This window comes from Trematomus bernacchii, unplaced genomic scaffold (genome assembly GCF_902827165.1).
Source record: "Trematomus bernacchii unplaced genomic scaffold, fTreBer1.1, whole genome shotgun sequence".
Lineage (NCBI taxonomy): Eukaryota > Metazoa > Chordata > Actinopteri > Perciformes > Nototheniidae > Trematomus > Trematomus bernacchii.
In genome coordinates this window covers 4559090-4586652 of record NW_022987641.1, presented here as the reverse complement: position 1 = coordinate 4586652, position 27563 = coordinate 4559090, and the positions used below count along the sequence as shown (strand labels likewise).

At 41.6% G+C, this 27563-nt stretch overlaps 2 protein-coding genes across 2 annotated transcripts; one reads left to right on the top strand and one right to left on the bottom strand.

Annotated features, from left to right (window-relative positions):
• The first annotated feature begins 2070 nt into the window (after nt 1-2070).
• kdm7aa (lysine (K)-specific demethylase 7Aa) lies at nt 2071-23978 on the top strand. Its single transcript, XM_034133392.1, has 18 exons — nt 2071-2185; nt 8325-8410; nt 8894-9011; nt 9198-9358; nt 12161-12302; nt 12968-13154; nt 13471-13633; nt 16369-16456; nt 16552-16658; nt 17446-17537; nt 17736-17822; nt 18409-18660; nt 19005-19135; nt 19539-19675; nt 19777-19871; nt 20145-20308; nt 20537-20913; nt 21515-23978. Exons 1-18 carry the CDS (start codon nt 2088-2090, stop codon nt 21601-21603), a joined length of 2574 nt encoding a protein of 857 aa, XP_033989283.1. The 5' UTR covers nt 2071-2087; the 3' UTR covers nt 21604-23978.
• A 95-nt stretch (nt 23979-24073) lies between these two features.
• Nucleotides 24074-25561, bottom strand: ndufb2 (NADH:ubiquinone oxidoreductase subunit B2). The gene is made up of 4 exons (XM_034133393.1): nt 25350-25561; nt 25037-25181; nt 24596-24706; nt 24074-24177 (listed from the first exon to the last, which is right to left on the bottom strand). The coding sequence occupies exons 1-3, from the start codon at nt 25433-25435 to the stop codon at nt 24635-24637; spliced, it is 303 nt and encodes a 100-aa protein (XP_033989284.1). The 5' UTR covers nt 25436-25561; the 3' UTR covers nt 24074-24177; nt 24596-24634.
• Between the last annotated feature and the right edge of the window lie 2002 nt (nt 25562-27563).

The window sequence follows — 27563 nt, the reverse complement described above, 5'->3', positions numbered from 1 at the left end:
GATTATAATTATTGATGGATTAAGGTGTTATCAAAGCTGGAAAAGGTGCAGCTAATAGTAAAGTACAAGTACCTAAAAATTGTACTTCAGTACAGTACTTGAGTAAATATACTGATTTACTTTACACCACATACTCTAGTACTTTTTCTTCTGAATACTTCTTTCACCAGTGCATTTAGCACAGACTCAATATCAAAATACTTTTGAGGATTGGTTAACTTTGCATTATTTTGCATTGTCTTTAATGCATAGTTATTGTTTTCTCACTTTTCACTCTCTATATCTTAATTTGTCTACTCGCTGATATTTAGAGCATATGTTAAAATGGTTGTGTGTAAAGCAATGGTTTTATATCACTTATGCTTTTGGACTATTTGCAAATACAACAACAGTTGATGTAATGCAGTATTTTTTTTGGTAAGCACACCAGCTTTGAAACTACCTGAATAGTCAGTGAATAAAGTCAGACAAGAGGAGTGTTTGTTTTAGATATGTGGATTTATCTTTGTTTGCAGAGAAACCCAAAGCCAACACAGCAGACTTTTGTTATGACTTCCAGCCTAGTTTACATATTTTAACATGGAATGAATTGAACTTTTTAAACTGTAGTGTAATGTGTATTTGACTTTGTCCTGTAGAAACAGACAGTACATTTTTGGAACTTTATCAGATAAATTAATCAAGTAGTGTAATGACATATGACTGGTAGTAAAGCACTGATAATGTTTTTAGGTGAAATAAACTGGCCAGTTTACAGTTAGTAATCACATTATGTCTATGGCCATTCATCTGCAGTGACACTAACAACATCTGTCCTCCACTTATAAAGGATAATTGACTTCCAGGAGAAGTATTTACAGGCGTATGTTGGAACTGCACACCAGAAATGAAGTTGCTGCTCACACTGACAAGAGAAACCCTTGTGAAGACAAGATAATGTTTGACTACGACAAACTGGTTCAGCATGCTATTATCACCATGAGGACAAAGGACATGTTTATGCCTCGCTGCAGGCTGAGGATGCATCAAAGAAACAACTCAGATGTGCAGATGAACTGTGTGAATCACATGTGTGTATTGTGCAGTGAGTGTCTGCATGCACCAGGCCTGCTTGTCTATGCAGAGCAGCACAGATGGGCGTGTTGGGGGATGGGTGCTGTCAGCTCACAGATCAAGCTGTGGGTCGGTGGTCCCATTGCTATTCAGCACACAAGAACGTAGGGCATGTCAGACACGCTCCATGGAGACATACCAGGGGTGGATATTGTGTTTTGGTTATGCTATTTGGCAGTGTATTGGTTAAGAATGTTCACATATATTTTTTTTCGCTTTTTTTAAGATAGGTATGAAAATGATAACTCTGCCACTTAGCAAATATTCTGCTGATATAGCAGTTTTGGATTGTTAAAAAAAATTATGATTTATTTCCCTTAACATCACATCACCTGCATGATAAGTCAGTGCTGATGCAGCACACTTTGCCAACAACATATAAGGTTTTTGTTTCCTTAAAATGTTGGCATTGCTTTTATGGCTCAATTAATACTTTACAAACATATACCTTTAAATGAATGTGCCTCAATGCAAGTTCATATATGTCTATTATCAGCAACAATTTAAGATAACAAGTTTTGTAGGGTCCTCAAGGGTTGTAATGGTTAAATAAATACATCCACTGATTCTCAATGTATTTTTAAGTATACATTTTAAATCACATATTTCTCATTGAAATAATGATACACTATGTGGGCTTATAACATATATAATTTACCCACTAAGGCCTATGAGGCTCACCATTTTCCTTCTGAAAATCCTGAGATTTTGCTGAACATAAGTCTCTGATTGTAAAAGTGACAACATGGTCAAAACAGTACCATTATGTCATTCCTTTGTTGGAAAAAGTGTGTGTCTATTGTTGGCGTGTGTCTACACACAACCAGATGAAAAAGAATAATTTGGAAAGTGACGTCAGAGGTGGGATTGCCTAGGAGGAGGTCGTGTCCGTTCGGCTCTATTCGGGTGTTTCCGGACGCTGGGTTAAATCCCCGCCCCACTTCATTCCTGCGTTGTTTGGGGACAGAAGGAAGATGGCGGCGGCCCCGCTGTACTGTGTCTGCCGGCAGCCCTACGATGTAAGACGGTTTATGATCGAGTGTGACATCTGTAAAGACTGGTTTCACGGCAGGTATGTAGGATACAGTGTATTTGATATGTGTGGCTCATTGGAAGTGATATACACTGATTGTTTATTGAAGAAGGGCGACGGTTCTCTGAGCGGTGTTGACTGGAAGCTAACTTAGCTGCTAATGCTAGCGGTGGGCGACGGGGGTTTTAAACCGTCTATTGACACGACTTTACCAAAGAAACTGGGGTTTCGCTCTCTGAAATTGGCTTGAATTCAGTCAAATGTTCTGCCAATTATTACCCATTCAAACAGTGTGTACGTAGTTTATGTAAGTATGTTGATAGTTAGTATTATTGACTAAAATAAAGCCTTTATAAAACAGTTGTTATCTGCCTATATGCGACTCATGAGGATTGCAGATCTGTGTCAGTCAAAGCTTCGCGGGGTCACCGTGGCTTAGAAAGGGTTGCCTGCTCCTTTGAGTCACTTCAGAGATACATTTATTATTGTTCAAACTGTGATTTACGGATTAAGACATCGTTAAACCAGTCGCTGTGTACCACATCGCATAGCCTACTGGCTAAACGTACTCAATATATTGACAACCATAGACAGTATTTGACTTTAAGCTACATTTCATAATCAACTTCCATTTGTTTGGACACAATCTGTATGTTGTTGTTAAACCTGATGTTTTATCATTCAATTTTATACTTACTCTATTTAAGCTGTATATAACATTAAGCTTTTTGTATTTTGATGTGTTTTGGGTGGTTTTATTTAATGAAAAGCGAAAGATAGAGAACAAGGAGCTTGTTATGGTCGTGCTTTTGATTGACAGCTTGAGACATTTAAATCCCCCTTTCAGGCAGAGCAGGCACATGGCAGGGACCCCTAGTGGTGACCAGGGGTATTATTTAAATGTACCCGCCAGACACATGTCTTTGGATTGCTTATGGCCGGTTTGTACCCTATATTTTCGTTATTAAATGCCCCCACATCTCTACAAGTTACAATTGGACCAGTAGTATTATAGTTGCCTTTCATGATTCATGTTGCGTGTGGGTGGGTGGGTGTTGGCTGTCATATGGGAAGGTTTTTCTGTTGTGCAATAAAGCATTTTTTTTGGCACAATACAATGTCCTTTTAAGTAGTGTGTGCTCTAATAGTCCAGACCTTAAACTTTGAGTAAGACTACACTGTTAAAGGGTGTCAAAGTAACCCAGTTAGTTTTACTTTTAATTGAATTACCTGGTTTAACCCCTTTATGAAGCACTATAAAGCCTGCTGGTGTGTCTGTTAGCAAGGCAGGCAATTTGTGTAGCTCACAGTCTGCTCTAATCATTAGAGAAGGCAGATAATAAGATTTTGCCATAGAAGAACATGTATCAAACTTGTTGTCTGATTACATGTTGGTTTTTAGAGTCAGGTAATCAGAAAGACCTGACTTTAAAACAGTTTTAATGGGGTTTGCTGACTTAGACATAACTTAGACCATCCCCATTCTCAGTCCCTTGAATCAGCCTGTGTGGGTGCATCTCCATGGAAACTGCTTATGAATACAATAATCTGTTTTTGCTCGTGTTGAAATGACGGAAGCCATTGCGTAACCACATTGAGCCCACTGCCAGAAAACTTGCCGGCCAGAATTTGCGGTGTATCAGAGCCAAAAAAGACTGGCTGGCTGCGTGTCATGTGCCAGCAAGCAAAGGAACAAATGCTGGAGCTTCCCCCATTGGTGACTAATAAGCACATAGACACACACACATCGAGCGGATCTCCAAAACCAGCCACATTTCCTGCCTCTTTCCCACGAGGCTGGCCAGAAGGAAAAGGGATATTCTCTGGCTGTGGATGATGGCACGCCGATGAAGTGGAGAGGAGCTCAACCTCCCGGTGTCTGTTTGTCAGTTTGCAAGCTGAGTTTGTGTTTGTGGGGGACTTTGTCTCACTGCCTGTGTTTCTGGAGAGTGTCCTGTTTTCCACCTCAACCTCAGGACACAATACAGCCTGGTCCTTTAACCGGTTGGGCAGTGTTATCACAACACTGTGGAGTTTATCTGTGTCGGAGTAGTGATCAGTGCGGTGAACTGGAAAGCAGTATTTGCCAATATTGAGGGTTGATCACTCCCCAACATTTAAAAAAGCTGTATATCTAACTTAGGGCCCCATTATATGAAAAATATTTGCTGTACGGTTGCTGAATAATCTTTCTGTTTATCGTCCAATTATTAGAAGCAATAAAACTAGCCACTATTTCAAAAATAAAATGATATAAGATATCAAAAATAAACCTACGGTGTAAAGGGAATATTTTGTGGGTTTTTCTTTTATCCTCACATCTTTTTGCTGCCCACATTTGCTTTGGTAGCACTTCCCTGGAGGACTCCTTTAGTCACCAAAACAAACAACTAGAGCCTGTGGTTTAGATTACAAATGTTAGTTTGAACCCTGTTATTTACCATTTAGAGCCTCCCCTAATTACAAGACCTGCTTCTCGAAATGGACTGTTTCCAAGATGCCAAATTACGTCAGCACTGTGCATGTTGGCGCACTGGAAATCCTCACTGGGTCACGTCAGATCACAGGGTTTACCCCGGCGTAGGTGTCAGGCACTCAGTCAGACCGTCTGGTTAGGTACGGGCGGTGGGGGGGAGGTGGTGATGGACCTGCGGGGCTCAATGGGACAGAGGGAATGATTGATGGGCGCTCCAGCCAGCCAAGTTCAATGCACGATCCGTCAGTGTCGCACAGATTGTGAGCACGCTAAAGAGAGATGGATAGCCACTTCAGAGTGCATTTTTAATGTTTACGCTAAGTGGATGCATGGATGAGTCAAAGGATCTTATTTTTTACCAACGTTCTCCATGAAAGAAAAATGTTTCCTATCATTTGTTTAGATAGCTTTTAACAGTAGCTGTGAGGCTGCTATTAACTAATCAGATGTGTTAACATTCATTAGCAAGGCTCTCCCTGGGGGCGGGGAAACAGCATTACCTCCAGCTTGATCAATGTTGATTAGGGGACAACAGCCTCTTGTATTGATCAGCAGTCAGGTTCAATGATGATGTTATAGATAGAAGTTGTTGTGCCTTACAATAGAAATCTTGATTCAGAAATATCACTTTGATCGATAGAAGTAAAGTAGCAGTGTCTGTGTCTTGAATCTAAATCCATAGAAAACTGTAAATTCCTTCTAATATACAATAATGCTCAGAATTAAAGTTTATTTATTGGTGATCTTATGTTTCAAACCACAAGCTCAAGGTTTTTGATAATATAAAAATGCTTATTGACGAGCATAGAGAGAGGATTGCATTCACATACCAGTCCACCTTCAGTTGAGTTCAGCCCGAGTTTGTTGCTTGATGTTTTTCAGCAGCAGACGGTCCACAGACTGAGGACTTTGTAGATTTTACAGGGGCACCGAGAGCTTAAAGATAACCATGTTGAAGGCATGTGTGAAAGTAGAGCCCCGGTGCTTGGAGCCTTGAGGCAACTAACCTGCACCAAAAACAATGAAGTTGTTAAAACTCCCTGACGCCCCATAAACAACAAAGTGATCCTCTTCTGTTGTTTACCAGCAGACTACACAGAGGTCTCTTTCAAGCTGTAACCGCTGCAGGGATGCTGGGTCGCTTTTACGCATAGCTAGCTGAAATGATTGAACCAGTAAGGCCCAAATGACAGATCCCTTTCCATCTGTCAGGGCTGAGTGGCTCTTACCGCTGTCCAAGTGCAGCACTGTTTATGTAAGCTTTGGTTGCATTAGGAGTAGGGCCGGAAGAGTCAGGTGCTCCTGTGGGGTAAATAAAGACAGCCAGGTGTGTTTAACTGCCCTCATCTCCTCTATCTTTATCTCCATCTCCCAGCCATTAGGGATCTGCCAGTTTCCTAATGTAGGCGTGTCGCTGCCCCATGTAGAGCGGTTATTTAGAGCTGAAAATAATGGTGATGACCGCCTTCTGCCTTTGTGTTTCTGCACTGATCATGGAGGACAATGAACCCCTCACAGTGCATGCACTAATGAATAAGCCCTCTCAGTCACACAGGAAGGAGGCCCTTGATGAGAGGAAGTGGAGGGAGAGGGGCTGTTGATGGCAGGGGTTTAAGCCAAGTACACACATCTCCTCTTATTCAGGAAGGGACGTTTTGCTTGGTAATCTGCTGCAATGCTGTCACAGAATAACTCTGGCAGGGTTTTGTTTTTATCTCTGTGAGGCATATTGGCTGTGCTCTGCGTCAACTATCACAATATGCTCTGTTGTCAGACAATACATGATTACATCTTATTAAGTAATAAGATGACGTGAACTCGGTTTTCTCCAATCTGATCCCTGCTCTGATTCTTTCAGAGCAAATAAGGTTCATGTTCGTGCAAGAAGTGTTTGCACACTTTGCAGTGATGATGCAATATATTATCAAGCCTGAGCAAGGCAGGAAATACTTTGCTCTCTTTCCTTTTCAGCTGAGTTTCCTTCCCCCATTTGTTCCTTCTCTATCTAGAGCCCACACAGTTTCACCGGCTTCACTGTCTTGTTGTGTATTAATCATTATAGGTGACACATAGGCTGAGTCAGGCTGGCGTATTGGCACAGTGCCCTGATTTCCCCGCTGTGGTATTACATAAAGGAAAATACAGAGTGAGATGAGGACAGCAAGGTCACCTCAGTTAAGTTCACGCTGCTCTCACACGTTTAAAAGCAACCCGGGCCAGCGGCAGAGTGCTGTGACTCATGCTTTCCCCCAGCGAACAGCCTCATGTGAACCAAGATTCCTGATACATGAGCTCGGCTTAAAACTACAGCCAAGCAATGCAGTGTTATTGTTGGATGTCCACTCGCTCACGTGCAGGAGCAGGAATACTTCCAGGTTTTTGCCATTTCCTCTTTTTATACATTTTTATAGCGATGTCAAAAAATAGCTTGTCAAAAAAAATGATGACATAAATTCAATATTCCATCAGAAACTAAAGAAAGTTTGCACAGGGTTTTATAATTGCACCAGGTTTAATGTGATAAACAGGAGGCAGCTAATGTTTAAGCCTGTTTGTGCACCAGGGTGATCAGGGCCAGGATTCACACACGCTCACCACTTCCTGAGGACTTAATGGCCCTAGCCTTTATTTCCTTAACAGTTTCCTGCAATTTCTGGTGGATCAAAGCTGATAACAGGCTGCAGCCCGTCAGCTCCATTTCCCCTGCAGGCGCTCACTTTTCCTAACAGACAATATATCAACTATAAATATATAGTTCATACACTTTTTCGCTACCGAAGCTGTCAAATCTAAGCTTCACTGTCTCGATGAGGGTTAAAAAAACAGCAATTTGTTAGTTTGAAATAAGTGTGCTTGTAGTTTTGTTATAGTTGCATAATGTTTTTTAGGGTCAGCCACCACAGTGCTAATGCTGCTTAGCAACATATGTCTTTATCAGCCAAATAAAAGCAAACAAAGCAGTGGAAGCAAAAATAATGACATTTGCCTCTGGCTTCCTATCAGATTTTATCAGACCTTTCTATTGTGACGATGTTTGCGTGCAGACATAGACACAGGAAGAGTGTCATAATTGGCTGTTTCCAGGTCAAGTGGGGACATGCACTATGATATCATTCATTACCTTCAGATCCCAGAAATCACTTTAAAATGACAACCATAAGGACGGCCTGTTAAGTACAGAGGGCTCTTTTGTGTGTGGCCTCTCTCTCACAACACTTAACCATCAAATGAACTGCCACATGTTCAAGTCAAACAAACATGCAGCTTGCAGTTTTTTTTAAACTGAAAATAGCCTTTGGTGAAATTGGTTGAGTTCATGCTGCTCTGGAATGGAGCTCTGGTATGCAGCAGAGGAATGCATGTGTGTTGGTGCCTGTGGTTTGGCTGCTGCAGGACAGTCGGGGGTTGCAGTATTAGAGACACTGTTGCAAATCCATGCACTATGCTAGGGCTCTAAGAAAAGTATTATTGCGCAAACTGCAAAATACTTTATAAAGTCTTCAAAAAAATCTTCATCAATCTAGAAAATAATCTAAACATGAGTTTCATGATAATCGTTTGCTGCAGCCCAATTGTAAAACCCCAATTCTGTCACAACAATGTCTCCAATGAGGTAGGCATGAAGGATAGATCCTAACTTGTGTTTACACATGTTGCAAGAAGTGAGAACTTGTACTAACTGCATCTCCTCTCCATCTCCAGCTGTGTGCAGGTAGAAGAGCATCATGCTGTGGACATCGATGTTTACCACTGTCCCAACTGTGATGTGGAACACGGACCCTCCCTGAGTGAGTACTTCTATTTCTCATTAGTGGATATCAACCTTGCTGCTTCTCTCTGTCCCCGTATCTTATTCATCAAAACTGTTCTCCGATTCGCTTCCTTAGATTTAAATGTCTAACCCTCGCTCCATTCAGATTTCCCCCTCCTGCCTGTGTTTTGTATGTTTGACCGGTCACAGGGGGAAAGGGCCGCTGTTAACTCTAGGCACATTTATTTGGGGGGGAAGGGTGAACCTCCAAGAGCCCAGGGGGCAGACATTAACAGACTAATTAAATGGTGTTGTGAGCCCCCCACTTTGGTTGGCCAAGCCCCTCCATCGCCATCTCTTAGCCCAGGGATTGACTGGTGAATTATTGTACGTAAAAGAAGTTGTGGTGATGTGCGTAATTTGCCACTTTGTTAGGAGAACAAGTCTCAGAAGGGCAATGACATGATGAAAGTAGAGCGAAACAACCCAATGAACCTTGGTTGTCTTTTTTATGTTGCAGTGAAAACGCGCAACAACTGCCACAGGCACGACTACACCGAGCCAAACGATGGGCTGAAGCCGGTGCAGGCTGGCACCCCAGTGTTCGTCAAGGAGCTGCAGAGCAGGACCTTTGCCAGGTATGATGACGGACACATGCATGTTTTATACCGATATTACAGCAGAACTCTTTTGTAAAAGTTTGGGTCAAAGCTGCTATTACTTTCGAAAATGTCGCCCAACTATGGCTTTTGGGACATAACTTTAAGGCTTTGTTAGAAGTAGCTTTGTAGAATTTTCCTGAACTTCTTATGATGTTGTTTCAGTGGTGAGGAGATCATGATGCAGATGAAGGGCGAGCAGGTGACCACCCGCTACCTGGAGAGACACGGCTTCAGCTACCCCATCAAAGTCACAGAGATGGAGGGCCTGGGACTCAAACTACCACCCCCTACTTTCTCTGTCAAAGATGTGGAGCAGTATGTGGGTAAGGACTCTTCATATGGCTTTGTTCTGCAGTGTAAGAGTTGCCATCAGCTGTATGAAACTTACATTAATGCACAAGTGTTTTGGGGAAGGATGATGTAATGCACCGTAGCCTCAGTCTGTTTAAAAGCTAATGAAACCACCCAACACCATCCTGCTAAGTGGCTAACGCTGGGCAGGCGCCATCTGTGTGTCAATAAGAACAGGTTTCTAGGTTCATGGGGTTTTAACCCACTTATCAGGCATCGGGCGAGGGCTGACTGAGTTCTAAATGAGTGATGGCTAGGCTTTCACTAGCCTCTCTATGACCACTACGCTTCCTCGTTGAAAGCGGCCTGCCACTTCCCAGCTCCTATTACAAGCCCATTACCAAGCCCACTGGTGTTTTTATCATTAAGTTCAGATTACAGACTCCCCCTTCTCACTTCATCTCTCTCCCCCATGCCCTATTGAGCATTAAGCCAAGGCACAGGTGTTGTGACGAGGGACTGAGTGTCGCGTTACGTTTCTTACAGTTAAAAGACAATGGGACAACTGGAGTGATCGCTGATGTCTTCTGTGTGTCACGAGGGTCGTGTGGCCAACATGGTGTGTGGTCAATGATTAGGACAATGGTGGAACATTGAGGAAAGGCCCCAGAAAAGTCTTGTCATGGATAAATTGCAAGTGTTATCACAAAAAAGGGTATGAGTACGGGTTACATTTCAGTAAATGTGGGTGGGCAGCAGAGCAAAACTGGACCTGTGTTACTTGACCTTACTTTCTCCTTCTCCACATTTAGTTTCTCAAATAAGATATAAAAAGCTGTACTCTTGACCAAATAACCTAAAGCAAGTTTTTGGCAAATAGTCCCGTTTCATTTGCCTGGAAAAACCTTTATAAAACGTTTAATAATCCAATAAGCATGTATAGAAATGTAAAAATATAACAGAAACCAAACGTACAATAACATGCAGCACTAGACAAAGTAAAAGAGCCCCATCCGTGACCTCAGTGCTCCGTACATTACACCCCAAATCAGTCAATTCATATTCACTATGCAAACTTTAGCAGGAAAAGTCAAACCCTTACTTTATGAAATGCATTAAAGCAGCGATGTATAACTTGTCAGTGATCCTACATAAATCTAAACTGTGCCCGGACAGATCAAATGTAGCTGAAGGCAAAACCAATTTCCACAGTCTGCAGCTGACTTAACGTCCGTCCAGGGAAGAATAAAATCAGAGTGACTCTCTATAGAAACACTGTCTTCAAGCGTTTGGTCTGACCCCCGGGCAGATACTCTCCTTCCATGCAGACGGTACACATCTGTGGGATCGTCAAACCACCTTTTGAAGTAGCTGCTGGATAACGCTTAGGAAACAACATTTTGGACTATTCCCATAAGGTTGGCTTAGGAAACGCTGTGGGGAGGAATTACAGAGTAACGCTCGGAGGTCACAGATGGGGCCATGATATAACAGAATAATGTTGATCATAGAAAAAAATATGAAAGAATGTTTATTCATAAGAATAATAAATGGTGCAATGCGATATTAATAGTAGAGCTTAAAACTGCAATGTAGAGTGAATACTTTTTGACCACATTGCTGTACAAATAAATGATTAAAGGAACAGTTCACCTACAAAGTTGCCCTCTGTGTATCAATTACTCACGAAGAATTCAAAAACTGAGAACATTCTTCTCCTCAGGAATATTCTCGTTTTTTTTTTATTCGTCGTTCATCCTGTAGGGATGCATGAAAAAGTGTTCCATAACAATTCAAGGTCACATTTGGTGAGTAATTGATATACAAATTATTATTTTGTGGTTGTTGCAAAAAACCTATAAACTTGATTTCAAATAAGAAAAGAGTATGTAGTTCTGGCATGTTGTGTAGGACGTTTTTGAACCATTATATCAATTAAAGACTCCTTAACATTACTGGGTATCATAACATATCATTGTGATGCAGCAGGTACAGCAAGTGTCGCTCAAGCTGGTTCAGGAAGGGTGTTGATTTTGTTTTGTCTGTGGCTGTTTGGTTTGTGAAGCTGGTGTCGAACTAGGCGTAGTGAGGTTTCAGGCAGCTTTGTCTCTCGCTGTGTGACTGACTGCCTTTATTCCAGCTGTTCTGTCATCAGACGCTGGCCAGCTGGGCTTTCAGAGGTGTCTGCGAGTGAGTGCGTTTGTGTGTGTGTGTGTGTGTGTGTGTGTGTGTGTGTGTGTGTATTAGGGGTGAAGACAGGGAGAACACGCAAAGGGATAATAAAAGAAGGTGAGTGGGAGGGGTGAGGGGGAAATACAACAACCAGCTGTCTTGCTACACACACACACTGCTCCCCGGTTCTACTTCCGGCCCCAATGTGTCACCCGAGTGTGATTTGTAGTGTTCCAACTGTTAGCTCTTTTTTTTGTTGAAGCATCTGTTTTCTGTCTCATACGTGTAAACACACCACATGAAGCCTTTCGAACATCTATACTCATGTTCCTCTCAATGCTTAATATCTCTCACACACACATAGGCATTGAATACATAGGCCCTCTCACCTCCACCCACTCCTCCTCCTCCTCAGGGACTGGTGGTCCGGACAGATTGTTTTGCTTGCCTCCCTGTATAACCCCTCCCCACGCTGCCATATTGGTGCCAGTTTCCCTCAGGGCTCGATCTCTAAAAGCACACAGAGATGCCAGCAGGCCGCTGACCCCGGTGAACCCCACGCCCACTCAGCAGCCAATTAAAAAAAGTTGAAGATATTCAATGTCTACAGGACTTCTCCATCTGATATTTTGTGGACTAAACGGAACATTTCCCCCATCTAGGTAGCAAAAAAATCATCGACGTGATAGATGTGGCACGACAGGCGGACAGCAAGATGAAGCTCAGCGAGTTTATCAAGTATTACTCCAACCCGTGTCGACCCAAAGTCCTCAACCTCATCAGCCTGGAGTTCTCTGACACCAAGTAAGATACGCTCAAATCTGTTCACATGTTGGCTAATGAAGAGCTTCAGTATGCACATACCCATAATAAACACTGGCAGTACAATCCCTCCTGTCACTCTTCAGGAAATGCTTGTATAAATTAGCCATGTCTTTATATCTAATATTTTAATTCATGAATTGAATCATACTAGTATATCAATCATGCCTCCATAGATGGGCTGTCTACCTTAGGGCTGCACGATTTAATCAAATCTAAACAAACACAACACAATTATTTGACTGATGTTGCAATTGTGATATTTTTTCATGATAATGGAACATTGAGGATCTGTCCTAAAGATGGATTTTATGTTAATTCTGTAGAATATTCTTTGTAGTTTGGGACTTCTCTGCAGCACGGCAATACTTCATTCAAATATGTTCACATTTAGCCTTTACCAAATATTGCGCCTACTGAGATTTTGATTTGGACTATTATAAAACTTTAATGTATTGTGCAGATCTAGTCTGTCTTAAGCCAAATCCTTTAAAAATGTTGTTTGAATTTCTGTAGAGGTTGGATGTAGAAGCCCAAAAAGGAGAAATCCTCTTGTTGTAATGTATCTCAGAATATTAAGACAGCCCTCCTGTCCGTTTTAGAACCGTTTGCTTTTGTGTCACTTTTAACTCCAACCATCTACTCAGGATGTCGGAGTTGGTGGAGGTTCCCGACGTGGCTCAGAAGATGTCCTGGGTGGAGAACTACTGGCCCGACGACTCCTTCTTCCCCAAGCCCTTTGTCCAGAAGTACTGCCTCATGGGAGTCAAGGACAGCTACACAGATTTCCACATAGACTTTGGAGGCACGTCTGTCTGGTATCATGTTCTCTGGGTGAGTGTTTGCATGAAGAAGACCTGAGTGTATGTAGAAATCAGACAAACATTTATGAAACATTCCACAAAAGCCAAATAAACTACCACTCCTCGCATCACATTTTAATCATCAAGCTGCTCTGGGGGCAGCACTGCTGTGCCATATGATGATCTCATCGGCACTCTTCTATAAACTAAAGCTGACTTTACTTTCCCAGTTGTCTGTGGGTGTTTTTTTAACAGCGCCATCACCACAGCTGCCATGCTCAAACAACATCAACGTGTGTCATTCAAGTGTGGTGCCTACTGTTAACTCCTCTTCATCTGCTCTGCAGGGTGAGAAGATCTTCTACTTGATCAAGCCCACCCCCGCCAACCTTGCACTATACGAGGCATGGAGCTCCTCGCCCAATCAGAGCGAAGTGTTCTTTGGGGACAAAGTGGACAAGTGTTACAAGTGTGTCGTGTCCCAAGGAACCACCCTGCTCATCCCTACAGGTTGGTGCTTTTGTTTGTGCGCGTGCCAAGTTTATTTGAGTTTGTTTATGCAACACTGTTAATCATAAAGCTCTAGTTTCTTAAGGGTGTTCTCTTGCTGTAGTTAATTCGGTGACTAACAGTAGGGAAACAGGCTTTTAATTCGTATTAATGTAGTGCAGTAGTAAAACAATAAGGCTGTCAATCAACCTAGTGTTATTAAATGATGACAACTTTATCCTGGTTTATTTGCATTGTACCTTTTTTAAACGAATGGTAATTCATGGTTTACATAAGATATAAAAGGCATTAAGAATATAAAAAAAACACACTTCTAAAGGATTTACAAGAGTAAAATACCAACACAAAGTAGTCCGTGTCATTACAAAAGTATTTAAAGCAGTTTTGGTCACTGTGCCACAGTCTAACTAAGTTTTCCAGTCGGTCTAGTTGAACGTGTTGAATGCAGCACTGAGATCTAATCATAAGAAGACTCAAACTTTGCCACTTTTGTTCAAGTGAACGTCCTTCAACCAGAGCAGTTTCGTTGCTGTAATGAAGTTGAAATCTTCTTCTCTTGTTGAAACAAAACACCTTATCAGAGCTTTTATTGGTTTCTGTGTTACATTCTTTTTTTAATGTATTTCATCAAAGTACAACATAACCTTTGCTGCGTTTCAATCTAAACTCCACACAACAATCCAGCTTATTATGTAAGGGATAATGTGCAGCGAGGCGTCGGGCTCCTGATCAGCCTGTCGGGTGTTCTTTTCCCCATAATGACCAAGTCGCTGCACATTATCCCGCTTATTGCATGGCCACATTCTCAACAAAGTAACGATATGACTCCCGATATTAATTGAAATGCTTTTATTGATTTAGAAAATGTTTTTATTGATTTAAAAAATAGTTGTATTGATTTACAATGACATGCATCCGCTAAGAAAAATAGTCCATTGTTACTGTTTGAACTACGTAGCAACGGCAGGAACTGCTTCGATAGCGTTTTTGAGGAGCTTTTTTTATTACAGATTTGAAAACATCGTTGCTTGCTTTAAAAGTAGCACGATTCATTATGTCAAACCTTGGAAAGTATCTAGATATCCCTGCCCTAATGCCAAAGGAACTGGCAACTGAATATGTTTTGCCGTTTGATGTCTATGTCTGGACCATTGCGTAAAAAGGACCGCAGCTCCGTGTGGAGGGTTTCTGCCCCGTTACTTCTCCACTGTTTTCTTGTCCCTCTTGTCTTTTTCTTTTCTTCGCTGGGGACTCATCAGCCACTAACCATTCATCCAAATGACTGTGCTCTCCAAATATATTAAAATTAATATAAAAATCCTCCATGTTGCTCTCAGACGGTAGACAACGGAAAGCTAAAGACAAGCATGCAGTTTGCTTTTCGGCCAAACTGTATACAGTTAAATCGACCGGACTTCTTTCTGCAGATGTGAGCGTCCTTAACAACGGTCAATAAGTCCTTGACAGCGGTCTGTACTACTGGATTAACAACGTGTCACATCTTCTGAATTGACCAATCAGAATCGAGTATTCAACTAGCCATGTAATAAGAACTCCTAAAACACGGGTGGGGGGATCACCTTCCTATCACAGCCTAGACTATCAACGGTTAATTTAACATGGCTAATATGTACTGATATTTAGCATTTTGCGTGATTATGTTTAAAAAAATAATAATGTAAGTGTGGAATACTCCTATAAACTTGGATGAGCTTTCAGGCTCTTGGACACACAGTTATCTGTGTTACTAATGTAATGTCATGGTTGTTTCCTGACCCTGTTGTCTGCCTTTATTTGTCTTTTCACATGCATTCATAAGCTAAAATAATCACGCTTCCCATGGCTCCTGCCAGGAAAATACAGGCTTCTTGAATGTCCTCTGTCATTTCCAAGGGAAAATAACAGAAGGAATGTCTTCCTGAGCAACAACCCAAACACTTCTTAATTATCATAATTGCAATGGAAAAATGAAGATAAACAGTGCTATAATGTAATACGATGATCACAGCTTCCCTCTGTACGTGGCTTTTTTTACAATCCTTTAACTAGCATTGTTGAAGTAGAAGCTGTTTCAAAAAGATGTTTGTGTTTCTGAATGTGACATGCTTCCATTCACCTAAGTGAAGCTAACGTCTCCAGACGCACAATTACTCGTCCATCAGTCTCTCAATAGACCTTTTAAGCCGATGGAGATCCTTTGCTGTCCTCATGATCCCTGACAGACAAAGCTCAGTTCAGTCCGTCAACTGCTGGTCGTCCTCCATCATTCCTCCTGCCATGCTTTCTCTGCAGGCTGAGGCAGCATTGTAAAGGAGAGCTTTTGGCAGAGAGGGTGTGGAGAGGTGGGAATTAAGTGGGGGTCAGAGAGCACAGTAGGTCAGTCAAGCAGTGCATTATCAGGCCTGTCTATCAGCCTCACACCAACCCCCCTCGACTCTGCTTTCTCTCACTTTGTGTTGTTTAAACAACACAGTTTATATTAAGGGAGCAAATCATTGCAATAGACAACCCTATCTTTTTTTAGGTCTTAGGATTTATTTTTTGGACATGAGAGTCTTTTGTACATGCTCAGGATGTAAATATCTACATGTATTCAAGCAGATCACTCTAAACCACATGTTTGTTCAAATGCCCGGTATGAAGGTGTTACTTGAGCTTTCCTCTCCTTAAGTTTGTTATTGTTTCAAGTCTGTTGGCAAGGTGTGTGAATGTCTGTGCTCTGGCGCCCTCTACAGGCTGGATCCATGCTGTGCTCACCTCTCAGGATTGCATGGCGTTCGGAGGGAACTTCCTTCACAACCTCAATATTGGCATGCAGCTCAGGTAAAATTGGCCTAACTGTTTATCTCATTTGAATCTATAAATAAAATGTGCATTACTTCATCACTTAACAATATTTTGAATCTGTTGGTTTGCAGGTGTTATGAAATGGAGCGTCGCCTGAAAACCCCAGACCTCTTTAAGTTTCCGTACTTCGAGGCCATCTGTTGGTATGTGGCCAAGAACCTCTTGGAAAAGCTGAAAGGTGAGAATCAAGTGTAAACATGCAGTTAGAAGCAAATGGCTCAAAAGAACATGAATGTTCAAATCAGTGCAGTCTAAATGTTGGAATAAGTGCAATTATTTCGATTTCACCCAATTCAGTTCTTGTGTGGTTGCCATTATAGCCTATGCATGCATACTCAGAATCTGCATGTGGATACTTTGTGTAAGTATCTATGTTTCTCATTTCACAAAGAAACATTTAATACTGGAGTTCATATGAAAAATTCAAAATCACAAAATGTGAAAATGCATGGTTCTTACTGGACAGAGAGGATATGAGCATCAGCTGGTGCAACTACCCCAATATGGAATATTCTGCGGATTCTTTTCTGGATGAATCGCATAACTGTTTGGTTTTTAAAATATGATCCCACTCCAAGTTTACGTCTTTTTAATATCATATTTTGTGAGTCCACAAAGATATTCTGTTTAATGAGATATACAACAGAATGGCCATGTTTGCGTGGCTGAAAGGAAGATATTCTGAAGATTATCGACTTTGCCAACTTATTTGACAATTAATTTATCGTCAATTATCTTTCTGTCGATTGTGTAATCGATAAGTTGACTTATTGTTTCAGCTCTACTTGTAAAGGTAAAGACTGGCCGATGTTCAGGTCAGAAGGTTAATACTTCCCACCGATATCGTGCATCAGCATGGGATGCTGCAATAATGTACATCTTCTTTGGACAATTTTAACATTTGATATGGTTGACTGTCTTGTGAATTTTCAAGGTTTAATGCTTATTTTTTATTTCCCTCTCAGAGCTACGAGAGGACAACTGTCCACCCCTAACCTACCTGGTGGAGGGAGTGAAGGCTCTAATCAGCGCACTGAGGATGTGGTTGAAGAGAGAGGTGAGTGCCGGCCACAGTGTTCTCACGCTCTTCTCCACAGAAACACACCTGCAGCTGAATAGCTCCAGTCCAGAGGGCTATTGTTACCCAGCCGGCTCCACTGTGTGTTCTTATCTCCTGGATGTGTGTGAGTGGCCAACAACAGACTTCTTTCTGTTCACTTCTCCTGTCTGAATGTGGTCTGCTCTGTCTCTGCAGGTGACTGAGCCTTCCAGTGAGGTACCAGACAATATCAGGCCCAACCATCTCATTAAAGAGCTGACCAAGGAAATCCGCTACCTGGAGGTAAGAGGAGCGAGGAGGGAAGGATATCGGAGAGGTTTAGACCTTTTAAACTGAATGCATTGATGCTGATTTTAGCATCAATGTCAACTGTAACAAAAACGTTGAAGCTAATTAATTGTCTATGGCAATTCATCATACAAATACAACTACAAGAGCACATATAGTTGAATAGTTTTTAGCTATAATTTTGTTTAAGTCAATGAGCAGCATTTCCTAATGCATCCAATCCAGTATACCCAATAGTTTAATGGTACCACTTATTAAAGTCAATGTAGAATGTAACCAAGGAACTTATATACATATTGAATATGTACAAATATTAGTTTATATTAAAGGTGTAACTTTGAACAACACTTTTCATTACCATTATTAACTTCTTAACTACTTGGTGATCTGTTTTGTTTGTTGGCCTTTGTTACTTGACATAAAATACATCTTGCCAAAAATCCAACACACATCGGATTATGAGGCAACCTAAAAAATTGAATACAGAAAACAAAAACAAAAAAGTTTGAGTTTGGTCTACTTGTGAGCATGTGGATTTTGGTAAAACCTTGACTTCATTATGTTTAACTTGCATCACTAGGAGGAACCAGTCAGCGGTAGCAAGCCAGTGAAACCTCAGGGAAGTGTGTGTGGAGTAGCATCTGGATCAAACGGCTGCCCGGCCACTCGCGCCCCACTGGAGAGGCTGGACCACGCCCGGCGGGCGAGGAAGGCGGCCCGGAGGCTGAGGGAGCAGCAGCGGCACGCCCCCAAGGTGCCCTCCAACCTGGACATCTTAGAGCGGCACACCAAGGAGGTGCTGAGGAGGCTGGAAGTGGGACCGCTGGAGGAGGTGAGCAGCTGCTGATATCCCACAGTGGCACTTATATATCACGTCCTCAATTAAGCATTTATTCCCCCATGTGAAACAAAAACGGAATCTTGTGTGTATTAAGATTAAAGTCAGTGTTTTTCTTTTCTTTTTAAATAAGTGTTTAATACAGGCAAAATAATACACATCACAAACACAACAATATGATTAATGGACAATATAGCCTCACAAAAAGATAAAAAACAACACAAACATAACAAGAGACAAAGTAAGGAGCATCCTTTCAGGAACTACACGGTATTTAGTGTTCTCCCATGTAAAGTTGTTTTTAGTTCTATTGACTGATGCTGGCCTGTTCTCCTCAGGATGCGGCGTTCTGTGCCAAGGTTCGTGGGAAGCTGAATAAAGTGTCGACGGCATCAGCCGCTGCTGCTGCGGAGTCTCTAGAGGACAACCACCACCTACGGCTGATGCTCGTCAACGGAAGAATCATCAGGTGAGAGCTCGCAGCCCTTTGGTCTACACGGCAATGTTGGTGCTACTTAGTCATTTAGGCTCAGTGGTCATTTTCACAGAAAGATATGGACCTTTCTGTGCAGAGGGGAAATCTTGCCAGTTTTTACAAACCTGTCCACCCCCAAAAATAGAGAAAAACATAACAGGCACTAGAGTGAGAGAGACATAACAATAACAACCTTAAATGAATCTGCCTTCATGCAGGGAAATAAAACGGGAATTTATTTGATACCCATATTTCATTTAAATAACAATAGAGATTTTAACAATGTTTTGATGCCATGATTCTCTCTAATCTGCAATTCTACAGTCAAGATGATCTATATTATTTGTGAAAATTACATTTTATTTCCTAATTTTTCAAACGTGGATTTTGTGTGCAGAGACTTGAGGCAGCCAGTGAAGACGGAGGCTGAGTGCTCATCGGGCAGCTCACCAAAGAGTTGTACGGATGTGAAGTCTGAAAGGACAGAGGACAGCGGAGAGCAGCACAGCACAGTCTGGAAACCCACGTTCCTCAGTAAGTCACTAGAAGCTATTGTTAGTCATATAATTATGATTAAACTCAAATCTTATTGTGTTTATTGTCAAATGCTCATGGTGTGTTCCTGTGTTTCCCAGGTGGTCTGGAGAGGATGAAGACTGAACTCAGGGAAGAAGTGTCAGGACACTCCGGTGTGTCAGACGCAGATTCAGACAGTGACTCTCCCACAGAGGTAAATACTGAGAACAGCATCAAATGTCTTACTTTATTGATTTCTCATGTCATATTCAGAATCATTTGGTTGTTTGCCGTCTTATAGCTTCATTGTGATAGTGTGCCAGTGTCACTTAATGTTGTTTTGTTGACTAAATGTTTTATTCCTTCAAAGGTTCTACATTATTATTTGTTCACATTATTTACTGGTTTATTGATCAGAGGCAGTGCACCTGACATTGCTGTATATGCACGTTGTTTACATACTTAATAAATTACGACATTTCTGCAGCATAAAGCATCGTCGTCGTCGTCTTCGTCATCGTCATCCTCCTCTTCTGATGAGGATTCAGGGAGTTCCCAGGAGGAAGAGGAGGATGAGAGGGGCTCAGGGCACACCATAGAGCTGGACCAGTCTGGCCAGAAACTCAGGCACAAACACAAACCACTCAAACGGTGAGAAACACTTTATCAACGTGCAAAGATATTGTCCTTCATTCAATGGGTTGAATATGCATATTATCTTTTAAATGCAATTCTCGTGTTTTTTCATATAACTGATGGTCAATCAAATGGGCTATGTCAAATATTCAAAGTGACACGCATGAAGGAGCCTCTAGTGTACATGGTGGTATCATGGCAATGACGGGTATTCACTAATGATGTCCTGTGTGCTCCTTGCAGAGAACGTCCTACCTCACCCAGCACAGAAGAGGCCATTCAGGGGATGCTGTCTATGGCCGGGCTGCTGTGCTCCTCCGAGCCGGAGAAGGTGGCCTCCTCCCAGGAGTCCTGGTGGTCCGGCTCCAGCCAGGGCTCGCCTCTGGAGCGGAGGGAGGAGGCGCAGCACCGCCTGCAGGGAGACCAGAGCCCCATGGACAGCCAGGGCAACAGCAGCGAAGCCTGGGACAATCAGGGGCTCCCCAGCCCACTCAGCAGGGGCCACAGCGGCAGCCCAGAGACAGAATACCAGTACTGTGACCCCTCCATGTCCCCACCACTGCACCCCTCCAAGAGGCACGCACCCAACCCCCCACCCATCAGCAATCAGGCCACGAAAGGTTTGGAAATCAGATTTTTCACTTCACCAAGCTTTGGAAAGACCAGAGTTTGACCTTTTTGAAAGGTTGTTGTAACTTAAATGGATTAGGGGGTAGTTTCTCTTTGTGCACCTTAAATCTGAGTTCAACACGAGTGTGCATTTGCATGATTTGTGACATCTAAATTACTTTTAAAGCCTATCCTACTACAACATTTAACCAACACAAGTGTGATGTGGTTACTTCAGTGACATAAGACACATTTATTAATATGTTATGTATTTGCATTTTTCATTTAAAATCGCTTTACTTGCTACTCAGCTGTTGAATAATTATAATTTTAAAACATCTGTAGGGAACATAAATAAACTGAATAGAAAGATAATATGTTTGAGAGTTGTCACGAATTGGACATAAACATTTGTCAGATAAGCATCATATTGATCAAATAAATGTATCATGCATGCATACATTACCTTATTCATTTGGAAATAAAATAAGACATAACCATTTTTAGTATACGAAAAACTGAAACTAATTCTCACAGCAAATCGTTTTACAAACCTTTAGTAATAATTATAGCTATTTATGATTCATTTGAATGCTGTTGTCCTTTTTTCAGGCAAAAGGCCCAAAAAAGGAATGGCCACAGCCAAGCAGAGACTGGGGAAGATTCTGAAACTCAACCAACACAATCGTGTGTTTGTGTAACAATCCAAATCTCCAAACGCAAAGAGATGCGTGGGGATGTGTTCTTTGGGGAAGAAAGAAACACTGGTGTATTTGTTACCAGACACTCTTGTGCTTCAGAAAAGGAGGGAAAAAAAACATACACACTGCCTGGAGTCGGCCAAATTTTGACACGTAAAACACGCTCACTGTGCATGCTAAGGAGACAGGGTATTGGATTTGAAAAAAGCAAGTGCACGACTTCACCACAAGCACACTAAGAACAAAACAGAAAGGAGCTACGGGAAGCTGAAAGGGACAAGCATGTTGTGAGATGTTCTGCTGCAGGGAAAGGTGGACCGAGGCTCCTGTGGGCATTCAAATGGACCGGGGAGGTGTCGGAGGTCTACCTATCAAAAACGCTTGCTTTGCCAGGGAGCAGCTTCTGATGCCAACATCATCTGGATCATATTTGAGTATTTCTCTCTGCTGAACATCCCCCCCCCCCCCTCCTCCGCACAACCTTCACTTGCTTCATGGCTTTCTGTGAAAGGAGCAGATGAAACCGAGCTGTATTTTTCGAGCAGGGTCTTTTTTTTTCTTTTTTTCTGAGGCTCTGAGGGGGGCAAATGAGGTGCTAAGGAGGATGTGGTGAACAGAAATGTCAAAATGGTGCTTCTTGTTTGTACTTTTCTCAACTCATGCTTGTCCCTTCCGGCCTACACCTCCCTCCCTGATACCACCCCCCCCCCCCCCCTTTATCTCAATCACACCAGCAATAATGACTTTGAGGAGAGTGAGAGGCAGCACTTTGGAGCATCCTATTTGGTGCATTACAGACTTGCACAATTCAGTGCAAACTGTACTCTCAAATGTGCACTATGTTTGATATGTAAAGAGTCCGTTTCTAAGCTGGTGGCTTAAGGCAAGCTGCTCAAAGTGCTGCCTCTCTGAATTTGTTTAAAAATAGGAATTACGAGTATTTCCTCGGTCTAAAAAACCGAGGACTCGCATGATATCCTGCTTAATTTATTTCTTTTATCTATGTTGTTGATTTTTTTTAATGTGTTGTTTTTATCGATTCTGAATGATGTATTTATTAATTGAAAGAGATAATGATTTTATTATATTTCGACCCTAAAGCCTCAGTAATTCTGAGGGTTTTTCTTCTTTATAGGGTATTTTTTTTTGTCTTTAACAAACTTTTTGTAAATGTGGATGTTTTAGAGTTCATGTGATCATCATCTGTTGAGTAGCAATTTACCTACTAAATATTTGAATAGCTTCTATTCTTTCACAACTCTTTACCCCCGTCCCCCCAGTTGAATAGATGTGTTGATTCTTGTCTGTCTGGTTTCTCCCTGTAGCCAGAGGTGTTGGGCTATGTGCAAACAGAAACCATGTTAGGTCCAATGTCAACTTTCATTATAATTACATCCGAGCTTTTTCAACTAGTGCCAGTTATCTTTTTAGCAAAAAAACAAAACAAGTATTCTGAGCCACTGTGGTCGATGCATTAAGAAGTGAACGTTTGTGGAACTTCTATGGGATGAGTGAATTGAGTTGTTTTTTTGAATACCAGTGCTGATGTTCGATGTGTGTTTTGCTCGGGGTGCGCAGTTCTTCACTCTCAGGGAATGATGCCATGGACATAACCTTCGATTAACCAGTAGCCTCGTCGTGGACGCAGACAGGATGTTCTCAGCACTCACTCGAGACTTTAAAGGTTCACCTCCTACTTCAGGAGGTGTTGTTTTTTCATTGCGCAACAAAAATCATTTCATGGTTGTGGTTTTCATGTTGTAAAGATAAGCTGTCAGTCATTGTACTTTTTTTAAGCAAGCTTTTACAACTTATGTTAACATGACTTTGGTATTGTCCTTCACTGCTTCCGAACTCACTTTCAGCTCAGTGTTATTGGAGACACTCTTTTTGGGTTGACTCTAAAACATCCATGCTGCTAACTGGCAGTCTCCCAGAGACTTTGCTCAGGTTGGCTTGTAGTACACATGACCTGCGAGGGACTGTGATCAATCTACCAGCCCCGACGAGGTGTTTCACAATGAACCAACCTAAAAGAACGAGTGTTCATCACATTGCCAGACTGATCTCCTCCTTTTTTCTTACACTACACTTTAACATTTGAACTCTTTGCATGTCAAGTCATTGAAAACACGAGCTGGCCCGCAGGCAGGGCTTGTAATATTCATCGTAGTATTCAGAGTCTCTTTGTTTCGTATGCAGCTCTCGGCATTTGTGAAATGTGCGTTGGTTTTTACAACAAAAAAAAAAAAAAAAGTTTTAAACTTCTTATGATTTAAAATATACAAACACTGGCTAACTGTGACACTGTTAATGCGTTGCATTTTGTTTCTGCATTTCAAAAAAATTGCGTGTAAATAAAACTAATGAAATAACATGCTTGTCTTTTTTGTCAAGCCCAGCTCATGTTCGCATTGAAACCATCTTATGCTGTTGGTTATTGTAAAAAAAAAAAAGGCAACATTTTACATATCTTATTCATACAGATCTTTTTATTAGTTTATTTACAGAACTGACTTTCGGGATATCCAGAAGATTTAGACTTGCCCCGCAGCTAGAATTCCTCATTGTGACCTTGAAAAGAAACAGATTTACTACAGTGGACCAAAACAAATGCCATCCAAAGTTGCCCGTATAAGGGACACCTAGCTAAAACAACAGTTCTGCAACAAGTTATAATTTTCAGTACCCCATTGCTATACATAGGGTACACATTAATAAAAACATCTGTCCATCTCCAAAACCTCTCTTAAAGAGCTGTGCATTAATTGACTGAGTCTCTTGTAATAAAACAGCGATAACCTGGTTGAAAAAGACTGGTGAGTTTATGGCCAAATTTAACATCAAGTTCATATTTAGAGACATTTGACAGCATCGTAAAATATATATTTCTTAGTTCAAGAAGACTCAGATTTCCCTCCTGTGTTCTGGTCTTCTGGCAGTGAATTACATACTGTATAAAAAAGCTGGTTGTCCTGAGTTGTTAGCATACCTTTGTCCTTTTTAAGCAAATGAAACAGAAGAAATGATCTTATTCGTCATCTGGTGGGATTCCAAGCTCCTCATCTGTCCATTCAGAGGCCTCCGGCCAGGGGAAGTGACCCTATGAAGAGCGAAGAACCTTCACTTAACGTTTGCATTTCAAATTAAGGTTAGTGGATCTTTGCTATTGCAGTCTTTCCATTTCGACTCCTGACTTATAATGAAGCTTCTAACAAATAGTTAAACATAACTGCATTTCCATTTATTTCATACTGGACATTGTAATTTAATCCAACAACATAATCTCATATTCCACCTAGACATCCACCTGCAGCAGAGGGCCATGCTCATGCAGGGACTTGATGGTGTGAACTCATGTATGTTTACTTACATGCTCAGTTTTGGGGCTGGATACTGTATAATTAAAGTTTACTGAAGCAGGATTACTTACCAGGACTGCATCAGGGTCGTGCCAGGAGTGCCAGAGGATCCAGAACCACATGGCACCGCTGAGCAGCTCGGACTTCAAAATATGTTTCTTCGATATTATCGGGAACTGCCTGTACAGTGGCACTATAGTCGGTGTGTCGCTACCACTAGAACATTAAAAGCACAACAAAATACACTTAAAATCAATATGACATAGTATACAGGATAACATTTACGATACTTTTCTAAGTTTTAACGACAAATCACTTTTTAATTACAGTTTATGTACGCAGGTCGTTTTGCTAATAGCTGCTAGTGGGTTTGACGACACTTACTTTCTGATCGTTATCCTCTGTGTACCGCGTCTCAGGAGCTGAGATCCTGTGCGAAGGACTCCCAACGCCCTTCCAAAAGAAGCCATGGTTGCTAATTTCCCCGCAACCAGCCCTCTATTGGTTATTTTGTACGATTTGACCAGCTAGCCACTGTCCGTCTCGCCGAGGAGTCACCTTCTCCCTTGTCAATAAATGACCTCCTAACAACGACGGCTGTGATTGGACAGAGTGTTCACGTCCGTTGTTCCTGTACGCTAATTGGTTGAATGAAAATACCGTTTTAAAGAGACAGCGCCCTCTTCTGTTCTCCTGTGGTGAGGACTCTCCCTTTGAGTTCAACCAGAGCCGTATACATTACATTACATTATTAGTATAAAGATTATAATAATTAATGTATTCATATATAATAAAGTATTTATACGGCTCTGAGTTCAACTGTTTGATAACTTTTGTTCATAGTATTTTACTTTTAAATAAAATAACGTCACTTGTATAGCCAAATATGTGCAACTTTAGATAGGCATAGACACTTGTATGCTTTACTCCACTACCTTTTCCTGACAGCTTCAGTTACTATTCAGGAAACATTGTTCTACCCTCTGATTTATTTTCATGGTTTCAGAGTGTACAGTGCATAATTACCTTATCCCTACAAGAGAAACTTTCACCTTTTTAATCTTGACTTAGAAATACGAGATGTTTACCTATTTTGTAATATTGGGCTACCCTTATGTGATCACATTTGTACCTCTATTGCATAACTTCATGGTAGTCAGAACATTATATTTGTCGATAGTAATATTTATTATATTACTATCGACTTTCATTTATGTATCTATGCATTTAATACAACCTGCTCTAAATACATGACATTGGGAAGGCTATCTCTGCAGAGCAGGGACACAAATCCTGGTAATAAGAATTAAATTACAGTTTGTAAATGAATGCGGGGGGAGTCGACTCATTCATGTGTCAATGTTCCCTGCATTGCCCACTAGATGGGGCCAAAAGCTAAGCTGGTAAAATGAAACTCTACCGGATGCTGTACTGTTTTTGTGTTGTACCCGGCATGGCAAGGTTAATAGTCTTTACGAGAAGCATGGGGTCGTTTAATGTCTAAAGTTGTGAAAAGTGGCAAAGGATAATGAAATGCTTATGCAAGTTATCTAGAATGTGAAGATCACCCACATTTAATAAAACGTTAAGGGTTTGCTTTCCGTCACTACATGGCCAAACATGGGGTTACAACAAACAGATGCATCGGGTCACTTCTTGGACTGCGGTTGTGGTCGAACATTGTTTATAAAGCAAGTACTTCTCAGGATATGAAAACAGGAAATAATAACATTGTGGCGAGAACGCGCACGGCGCCGCCGCCCATGAGTGCTCGACCCTGCGTGCACTCAAAGAAAGAAATCCTCGACGCCATCTTGTTTCCAGTTGACAACGATAACAAATCCCGTCCAACAACAGGAAGTCTCTTTTTTTATCGCCCGCGGCGAGTAGTCAATGTCCACTGCATGGGCAATATAAGTATATTAATGTCAACCACTCTATGTTGTACCCACCAGAAGCCCCTATTTAAAAATAACTCCACGCACAGTACGTTGTTACCTAATGGCGCCTGGTCTCTCCGGTTGCGCCCCTCTCCCCTCACAGCTCAAAGCCCGCCCACAAATACTAGCTGCATGATGTCATCGGAAACCAACCATTTCTTTAAAAAAAAATGATCCATTTCTTTTTGATCAATGGTTAACTTTCCACCATCTGTGCGTCTTTATCTTACATTTAAATAGGGAATATCATCTTCAAACCGAAAACGCGATGGGCACAACAAGGGTCATGGATAAATGTTATCCTCTCCGAAACCGACAGTGATCTTTTTTTTCATCGGTGCATCCTCCAGAGCCGAAACATCTCCGTTTAGAAGCGGGTGATAGTGGCTCGATCGGGCCATGTTTTACCTCCGTCGTCCCCTAAGTTTATTTCAAACAACCCGACTGCCCGTGCACCAGCAGTTGCAGCGGTCCTGCACAAGTGCGCATGCGCGGGGGGATGCGGTTTCGTGTGGGGGAGGGTCAATAATAAATGGAAACGATGAGAACATCCTCTCTCAACATATGATGTCAAAGGGATTTCTACCGACATATTTCTGGAGATTTAACAGTAACCGATTTACCACAACAATACAACTGTCTGAAACATTGCTATAAT

Bases quoted from the DNA above. Each gene is read 5' to 3' on its own strand.
- ndufb2 (XM_034133393.1), bottom strand. From the start codon at position 25,435: ATGGCTTCTTTTGGAAGGGCGTTGGGAGTCCTTCGCACAGGATCTCAG. The intron at 25,182-25,349 runs GTAAGTGTCGTC...TTAATGTTCTAG, and splicing joins CAGAGGATAACGATCAGAAA to TGGTAGCGACACACCGACTA. The intron at 24,707-25,036 runs GTAAGTAATCCT...CGCTCTTCATAG, and splicing joins ACGACCCTGATGCAGTCCTG to GGTCACTTCCCCTGGCCGGA.
- kdm7aa (XM_034133392.1), top strand. From the start codon at position 2,088: ATGGCGGCGGCCCCGCTGTACTGTGTCTGCCGGCAGCCCTACGATGTA. The intron at 17,823-18,408 runs GTAAGAGGAGCG...TTGCATCACTAG, and splicing joins AGGAAATCCGCTACCTGGAG to GAGGAACCAGTCAGCGGTAG. The intron at 20,309-20,536 runs GTGAGAAACACT...TGCTCCTTGCAG, and splicing joins AAACACAAACCACTCAAACG to AGAACGTCCTACCTCACCCA.